Source organism: Nematolebias whitei, chromosome 15, assembly GCF_014905685.2.
Source record: "Nematolebias whitei isolate Nwh7 chromosome 15, NemWhi1, whole genome shotgun sequence".
In the NCBI taxonomy this organism is placed as follows: domain Eukaryota; kingdom Metazoa; phylum Chordata; class Actinopteri; order Cyprinodontiformes; family Rivulidae; genus Nematolebias; species Nematolebias whitei.
In genome coordinates this window covers 23,898,520-23,907,803 of record NC_056512.1, presented here as the reverse complement: position 1 = coordinate 23,907,803, position 9,284 = coordinate 23,898,520, and the positions used below count along the sequence as shown (strand labels likewise).

The following is a 9,284-nucleotide window of genomic DNA, read 5'->3' as shown; positions in this document are numbered from 1 at the left end:
TTATCTACACACCAAAAGCGGATGTTCGTTGGTATAATCAAAATGCGGATAAAGGTCAGGTCTTACCTTCAAAATAAAAGCTTTAGCCTTAAAAACATAGGTCACAAAGCAAAGCTTAAAGACTCGTTCAGATAAAATAGTCTTATTTTGAAAATAATAAAACGGAAGTTCCCGGCGTCTGTAAACGTAATGACATCATCGCTGTACGTGGACAGTTTAAAGGTTCAGTTTTAGCTAGCTCACAGACAATTAATTAATTGTGAGTTCAAACAATGGACAAGAATACAACGCGACACAATGTGCAGCTGTATATTTATGATTTATCACGAGGAATGGCTCGTAGCCTCAGTCCCATCATGTTAGGTAGGTTATTCATTGATTTAAATAAATAAATTTAACGGTGCTAACCGGTAGAAAATCTTTTCTCAAACAAAGCGGTTGTTGTGATTAGTAGCCTCCGTTTATTTATTTATTTTAAAATAATCAGTTTATCAAATAAATAATCAAAAATGAATAAAATGACTAGTGAAGGTTAGTACATGTTCAGAAACGGGTTGTCATTGGAGGATAATTGAAGCTCTTAGACCGGCTCGACGTGCAGTTGTTCACTCACTGTTGTTGCTCGTTTTCTTCTCGTTGCAGGTAAACAGCTGGATGGTATCTGGTGAGTCTGAGCATCTATAATGAAGCAGGTCTTACTGTGTTGTTTGCTATTATTTTGATTATTTGTTTATTTGTTTATTTGTCACTAAGTAACAATTTACAGCACCTCATTAATTTATAAAGTTTTTACAAACCGTGTGGGTCAAAATATGTTGAGCGGACTGTACTGTGATCACATGCCAGTGTTTGTGGTGCATGGGTGAGATTATTGGGAAAAGGAGGAGTTGGGCCTGTGATTGGAAGGTCGTCGGTTCAACTCCCCGTACCGACAACATCAAAATGTGGGTGGAAAAGGTGAAGCACCCACACCTGCCTCCACCGTCATTTGCCCCACTCTGGGCCCTTGAGCAAGGCCCTTAACCCCCACCATCTGCTCCCCTGGGTGCCCTGTGCAGCTCTCTGCTCCACACAGAGGGCTGTGGTAGCTCAGTGGTCTGTGGTTGTGTCAGGAAGAACATCTGGAGCAAAAATAATTACCAAGTCTTCATTAGTTTGCTGTGGTGACCCCTGAAGAAGGGAGCAACCAAAAGAAGAAGAAAAAAAAAATCACATTGTTGTTATGCATCTTTTGTATTAATTGTTATTATATGTTTTAAATAAAATAAATAAACGCTTATATATATTTCACCAGGTGACGTGTACAGTAATGACGTAAAGAGGTTGTTAAGTGCAGCATTTTGTGAGTTAGGATAGGAGAGCATTGATATTTGCAGTTTTATTAAGATTTATTGTAAAATGCTTAATTATAGTAATAACTGGGTTATTTATAAAGTTAAATGGCTTATTGTTTTGCACGGAGGCACAGAGTTGTGGTTTTAGATAATACTGATAAAACACAGTTCTCTATTGAATTAACCCCATGCTTTTCTTTCAGGCACACAGCTATTGTGACGTATGGAGATGAATTCTTCTTTGGAGGAGAGGGGATTTCCAGCTGTTCCCCGGTAAGAAAAAAGAAAAAGAAAAACATCACAGAGAATGAATTTGTTTTGTTTGTCAACAAAAACTAGCTTAAGCACCTTAAGCCCTTAGAGTGTTCCTGAAAGGAAGTTCAACAAAGTCTGAGTTTATCCATTAACTGAGTAAACGTAGTTGAGAAACATGATCATGATGTCACAGCTCAGCTGACCTCTTTAGTCTGTGCTAGAGCTTGAATTCATGCAGACTGTTTGTTTTTTATAAATTCATCCTAAAATTTGTGTTCAGAGTCAAATGCTTAAATAAATTAAATAATCCACATTCCACTAATAAAGGCCAATATAAAATGCGTTGATTTTGGAAAAAATATGGTTTCAAGAAGACTGGTCCTAAAAATGAGACCTTCTAAACATAAACAAATTTTAACACTAATCATTTTGCTTATTGAAATTGCGTAAATGAAACAAACAAAATGTATGTTCAGTGACGGCACATTTGATCTAAACACTGTTTACTCTTTTAGTGATACATGCTTGGATTTATGGGCTCGCCGAGTGTAAAGAATTCTACATTTTACTACCTACCACTAGCCAGATGTTTCATATCCATATACATTTTATACAGTTTAATAACCTCACATGCAGTTAGAGAGGACATGGAGGTAGTTGGAGTGAGGACAGAGTGAGATGGAGGAGGATGACTCTGAAGAAGAAACAGCTGAAACAAGAAGAAGAATCTCTAAAACTAATTAATACCAGTTAGTCTTTTTGGTTTATTCAGTTATTGTCGCCATCAGTTATACAGAAAGCCTCTCTTTAAAACTATTAAAAACAGAAGGAAATTCAAGATTTGGGCTTTAAAACCAGGAAAATGGCTTACACTTTCTATCACTAAAGCTCCCGTTAAGGCAGGAGAATTTATTTTACAGGTGAAAGATTCAATTTTGACAAAATATTGAAATTCAAACTGCTTCATTTTTAGGCTCGCAAATAATAAAGAAGACCAAATAATTGTGAATTTTCTGTCATTATTTTGAGTTGATTTGGAGATCTTCTATTCAACAAATCGATTTCTTCAAATTCTTTCAGCGCGATAAACTAACTTTGTCCGGATCAGAGCACCTGTTTGAGGCGTTATATTGAATATGTGAGAACGGAGAATGGGAAATGAGTGACCTTGATGAAAAGTGCTATCGTTCAAACAAACAAAATGCATATCTGGAAAGGAAAATACTCAGACAATATGAAATAATTCTTTGATATCACTCAGATGGATTAAAACTCAACAAGTCCTGTTGGACAGTTTGCTTCAGGTGGGACAGGACCAGAAGCAACTCTGGGTTTCTTTCAATAACGATCTTTTTATTTCCTCTATGGAAGTGTGCTGTTTGTGGGACTCAGTTTGTTTGTTGCTCCTCAGATTGAAGAAGTTCTTTGGATGAAGAACGAAACGTCTCGGCACAAAAATAAACCGTCCAGATGACCTGACTGAACATTGTTGAACTTTATACCAGGATTACTGAGCATGAGCGTTCTTTCAGTAAACTTTACTTTACTTTGCAGAGCCTGTTACCATGGTGATATACTCAGAGTTTCACTAACCTCTCAGTCTGAAAGAAAAAACAAACTCCCTAAACTCAGGGTCATCTCATTCAGTTTTCTCAAAATTTGCTTTCTAGAATACCTGCTTGCACAGAAATGGACATGTTGACACACGCTCCCAGTGATCCCAGTGAAAGTTCATGTTCCTGGTGATGATGAAGAACCTGCGATCTAATGCAACATTATGCCGATGAGCGAGTCATCCCTTTCTTTTTTCCATGTTTCTTTTTTCCTCATTAAAAACCTGCTCTTTGTGTGTTTTTGTCAGGGTGGGACTATGCTGGGCCCCCCAGACACAGTGGTGGAGCTGGGTGAGACTGAAGTCTCCGAGGAGATCTTCATGGATTACCTCTCGTCCCTCGGTGAAAGCACATACAGGTCAGAGAAAAACGTTTCTTTAAATGATGCAAAGTGTCTCAAAGAAGACAGTTAACTGTTCCAGCCCACAGATCCAGAGAAGCTCTTCTCTTTTTGTTTGTTTGCTCAGAGGTGACAGGTATCGTTTGTTTGAGCACAACTGCAACACTTTCACCAATGAGGTGGCTCAGTTCCTGACTGGCAGGTCTATACCCTCCTACATCACAGACCTTCCATCTGAAGTCCTCTCCACGTGAGTCTCATCTTCAGTACAAACTCGTTAGAGCTCAACACCACACAAAGGCCTTATTGGAATCAGAACTTGTCGATTGCACATCTTAAAAGAAGATGCACAAATGTGAGCGTCTGAAACAAGATGAGAGTCCCAGGAGTTTTGCTTCCACTGTGCCCTAGTTACTCTCACTGAGCTGTTTTGAAATGTCTCTTTGAGTTCTGTTAGTCACAAGGCCAAACACAAGTTTTACCACGGATTCAGAGCGGCTTTTCTGCATTCAAGTGAACAAGCTGCCCCCAGCTGCAAAAATCACACCGCTCAAATTTCACATGCAGACTTGAAAACTGTTCGGAAGAATTGTAAAATATAAGGAACACACTGTGAAATGCTTAAAACTAGCAAAAACTATTCAGTCGTCCAGCATCTCACTGAGCAGAAAAAGGGCATCACAGTCTCGCCATGTCTTTTTGATGTAATGAATAAAACATTATTTAAGAAATGCACATCATTAAAACCTGTCTACTGGTTCATAAGATATTTATCCAACATGATAAACAAACACGGGCAAAAACATCCTCGCTGTTTTGGTGGCAGGCAGAAAGTCACACAGCTATTTCTTTTTAAGTTAGAATGACTGACGAGACTCGGAAAGTTGGTGATAAACAAGCGTTGCTGCTCAAAGTTTTGTTACAGAGCATTTTAAAAGGAGCTCCAAATACTTGTGCATGTTGGCCTCTGTTCCACTAAAAATTGTTGTTAGTGACACGTGAAAACACCTAATTACTTTAAATATATATATATATATATGTTTCTTACATTTTTTAGCTAAAAATGTCACCTTTTGTTTATGGGAATAATGCATTCTGGGGCGATGACATACAGAGTGTAGGTTGTAATGAAAACCAAAACACAAGGAGTCAAGGCTAAAAAAGTTATTAAATTCAATTAAATTCAGTTCAAAAATACTTTATTAATCCTAAAGGGAAATTAAGTGTTGTCGTAGCTCATCCTGCTAGTTTCATTCAAGAGTTGTTATGGATGCTGATAGCTGTGTCCTGTAGTGAATCCGAAGAATCTGGCCACAGATACTGATCCGTCCACCCAGATCCAGCTTGCTGTCAGGTCTGGCGGGCCTCTCGGTATTCCTGGGCAGCATGTTCGCCCGAAAGCCGGACAGAATTCCTCCCTGAGCGATGGTCACTCCATCCAGCAGTCTGCTGAGCTCCTCGTCACCACTGACAGACAACTGAATGTGCTGGGGGATGATCCCGGTCCTCCCGTTGTCACGAGCCGAGTTTCCCACCAGCTCCAGGATCTCGGCGGTCAGGTACTCAAGCACCGCTGCCAGGTGGACGGGAATTCGTCCATGGAGCCTCGTTTTCAACTCATTTGAGATTTGGGGCTGGAGCTGAGGAATTTGAGCTTTTGAGATGTTAATCAGCTGCTCTTGGTTGTTAAAAAAACACCTTGTTGCCATGGTTACACATAATAACAAATGCCCAAAAGTGAAACGGTTTCAGTAAAAATCCTTCCAGCTGCACAGCATCAGAGTAAATCATCTGGAAAAAGTGATTTACATCCAGAAAAAAGAGGAATAAAAGTTTTCAAACGCAATAACTCAGAATGAATGTAACAGGGCTACTCCAACATGCAGCCACACCGAGCGGCGCAATTCTAGAACAATGTTCTAGAATTCTAGAACGATAATCTATGACAAGGTATATATTTTTTATTAATCCTTACGTCATTATGCATGATATACAAGTCGAAATGATCAAATGACAACCTGCGATGTTTGCTATATTAGCTCTGGAGCTAACGTGAAAGCCAAAATGCTAAAGCTGAGGCACAACCCTCATGAACCTCTGCCATTCGTCCTTCACCTGTGGAGCAGCACCTAACAGCTGCCACCTGTGCGCCCTCCCAGTGGATAATGTATGGTTGTGGGCTAAGTGTTGTTGTGTAATGCTCTGTAATTGAGGTGGAACGAAGTTTGGCTTTACATCAGCTCCAGCACCCCCGTGACCAAATCAGGACAAGCAGCAGGTAATGAAAAGATGGATGTGTGAAATGACCAAAAATACATTTAATCTGTATTATTATATAATGCGTAACACACCATTCTAATATATAAGGGAATGTTTTGATCCCGACGCTTGTCATGAACAGCTTGTGATACAAAGCGGAGCTCTTTACAGCAGAAGCTCTTTCATAAGCTGCACAAACGCCAGCTCTTCTGCGCGACTTTCTCGTCATCCGTTCCATTTTCATCATTTTTCATCATTTCTTAATTCTCCTCTCTGGCAACACGCTCCGGTTCAAATTAAAGGGCTGAACGTCAGACATTGTGCAAAATTAATGTTTAAGATGTATGGATCTTGCATCAGAGCAACCCATCTATGTCATTTACCCAGAATGCATTGCAGTGTTAACATGGTTAACTTCATTGCACAGACTGCAAAATGTCTGTGCATCGCAGTGTAACCAACATGGTGATGTCTGTGTGACATTAATAAAAATTAAAAAAAGTATAAAATATAAACAGCGTGCAGTTTTTATGGTTGTGTTTTCATAGCTGAAGTGTCTATCAAATAAGATGATTATTCCAACTAATTGGAGATCTTGTTAAGGTTTGCAGTGATTTTCTAAAAAAAAAAAAAACAGCAGTGCACAAAAGGAGGCTAAATGTGGATTATGGTAAATTACATACTAAATAAATGATTGTTTACTCAAACATATTCACCAAAGTCACACTGAAGGAACACTTCCATGTTACAAGGCAGAAGCTCATGGATACTGTACTTTTTTGTGAATGGAATTGCAGAAGGTAAAGGTGCAATCACTGATTTTAAATTCTACCTAAAACATCAAATCTCTTTGCTCCTTCTCCAGACCGTTCGGCCAAATTCTGCGGCCTATTCTTGACTCTATCCACATTGCCCCTCCGGGAGGTAACGTCATCAACGGAGGAAGAAACATCTAAGCAGCACGAATGGTTGGATGCTCTCCAGGTCATTTTCACTGTAGTCAGTCAGCAGGAAGTCCATTCATTTCCTCCTTTTTGTCTCTGTCTTTCTGCAAATATAAAGCTGAATGAAATGGAATAGGCTCTAACTTCACAGAGAAATAAATTTCCATCTCCTGAGATGCACCACCTAAAGGTTTTAAAGAACATAATTCAATTCAGTTCAGTTTATTTATACAGCGCCAAGTCACAGCAGAAGTCATCTCAGGGCACTGAACAGAAATATTCATATTTAAAAATAATAATTTAACACTATTTATCTGAGGAGCAGACTGCTTTGAATTTAACTCCATCACAGACTCTCATCTTGAGCAAACATGAAGGCGACAGTGGAAAGGAAAAACTCCCTCATGAGGAAGAAACCTTTAGCAGAACCAGGCTCAGGACAAGCGGCCATCTGCTTCGACCAACTGGGTTTGAGAGGAACAGGAAGGAGGAACAGATACACAATGGCAGGTCAAGAATCACGTTAGGATAGAAATAATATCAAATGAAAACTATTCAATTTTAACAAATGATTTAAGGAAATGAGGTATATTTGTCCTCTAGTAGTCCAAGTTTGACAGCATAACAAGCCAACCCTAACTATAGGATTTATCAAAAATTAAAGTCTTAATCCCAGTCTTAAAACTGGATAATGTGTCAGCCTCATGGACAGAAACTGGAAGTTGGTTCCACAAGAGAGGAGCCTGATAACGGAAAGATCTTCCTCCCATTCTGCTTTTTGAAACTCTAGGAACCACGAGTAAGCCTGCAGTCTGAGAGCGAAGTGCTCTGTTAGGAAAATATGGAACAATAAGATCTTGAATATAAGATGGAGCTAGGTTGTTGAGGGCTTTGTAGTTTAGAAGTAAGATTTTGAATTGAATTCAAAACATATTTAATTGTCTAACAATCATGCAAGAGCAGTGCGTGTGCATCATTTGTAGTACTCGTGCACCGATGCACCAAAGCTCCTTTAATCAGAGTATGTAGAGAGTAGATTCTGACATGGCCCCAGATAAATCATCATACAGTATCTGACTGCACGGCTGCTGACTGCAGTGATCTGACTGCTCACCGTGGTGTGGAAATGTTCAGCACAAATCATTTTGAATGGACGTCCAAGAAAAGGGACGTCTCATTAATGGTCAGTGCTTTCAGTGTCAATCATTTTTGTTTACTTATATATTTTGTAGCTTGTTTTTGTCCCGTCAACAATTCTTTCCTATCTGTAAGTTTTCTGTCGTTGTTACCGCCTGAGGGTATAATTTTGTTTTTCAGTGTCTGACATACAGCAGGTGACGGGGGAGTACAGGACTGGGAAGAGTTCATTTCAAAGTTTCAGTCTGCGCCAGCTGGCCCTGTTTGTTAGTAGTAGAGGAGTCAAACGAAGAATGAGATTAGCAGTTTTATGTAGATATCTGTCCACTTGGTCTATTTTCTGAAACCGGACAAAAACCTTGTGGCGCTCAAGCTATTTCTGAACGCATTTGAACAGATATTGTGTTTGTTTTTGGCTTTAAATCATAGTTACCTGCTCTTCAGTTCTGCTAGCTAAGAAAAAAAACAGGTTTATTTCTATTTAAACTTTGTGTTTCCAATGCTACGTGTTCATTAATGTTAGCGCGTCCGTAAGCAGAGCGCTGCCGCTCAACAACAACAACCCGCTTGAGTCCTTTAACAGCCACCAGAGTGTGTTTGAAATAAATCACACTTCTGTGCCTTCATGTCTCTCTGCTTGATGATAGATTAGCATCAACACAGTGTTGCTGTCATTTAATATAATTATCAAACGGCACCTGTATAAATAAAGGTTGAAGGAATAAGGTGGCGTTTGTGATAAGGGCATGGAGGTCAACAAATGGGATCAAAACAAAAGTAAGCTTCCAGCCTTGTTAAAACAAAGTACAAATCAAACATGCAGTATTTATTGCCTTTTTAGAGATTATATGAATAAGCCACACTGAAGCTAGCAAGTTGTTTTTCACATGATGAGATGCTATTTCTGACTAAACCAGCAGTACAACATTTTTCAGTCCGGTCATCTGGACAGTTTCTTTTTTTTTAAACCAGCAATAGCTCAGATTGTTTTCTGCAATAAATAAAGCCGACACCCTCTGTAGGTTTCCAAACAGACCATAAAGGGACAGGATGACTCCAGATCAGTGTTTTATCTCTTTACATTCAGCTGCACATTCTTCCTTTTTGAGATTTGTTCTCCTCAGACCAAGAACGCTCAGAAGAATCTGATTATTTCTACCAGCCAACTAACCGATGCTAACGCGACTGCTGAAATGTACAACTCACCCTTTGTTGCTCTGATGGATGTTGTTGCTTGCTGCTAGTTGTAATGTGAAATCAAAACAGATATTTATAGATATTATTTATCAATAAAATTAATATAAATATGATAGATGTACTTCTGCACTTTGAATTGTTTGTGTATTGCTTTTGTTGTTATCAATGTTTTTCTCCTTTGTTTCCAAAGCCTACCTACAAATAA

General features: G+C 39.1%; 1 protein-coding gene across 1 annotated transcript; it reads left to right on the top strand.

The window, feature by feature from the left end:
• Positions 1–244: 244 nt before the first annotated feature.
• Positions 245–6,987, top strand: desi1a (desumoylating isopeptidase 1a). The gene is made up of 6 exons (XM_037689506.1): positions 245–363; positions 643–664; positions 1,538–1,607; positions 3,451–3,560; positions 3,670–3,792; positions 6,667–6,987. Exons 1-6 carry the CDS (start codon positions 273–275, stop codon positions 6,755–6,757), a joined length of 507 nt encoding a protein of 168 aa, XP_037545434.1. The 5' UTR covers positions 245–272; the 3' UTR covers positions 6,758–6,987.
• The last annotated feature ends 2,297 nt before the right edge of the window (positions 6,988–9,284 follow it).

Coding starts and splice junctions, on each gene's coding strand:
- desi1a (XM_037689506.1), top strand. CDS start 273: ATGGACAAGAATACAACGCGACACAATGTGCAGCTGTATATTTATGAT. Junction 364..642: donor CCTCAGTCCCATCATGTTAG/GTAGGTTATTCA, acceptor TTCTCGTTGCAG/GTAAACAGCTGGATGGTATC. Junction 665..1,537: donor AAACAGCTGGATGGTATCTG/GTGAGTCTGAGC, acceptor CTTTTCTTTCAG/GCACACAGCTATTGTGACGT.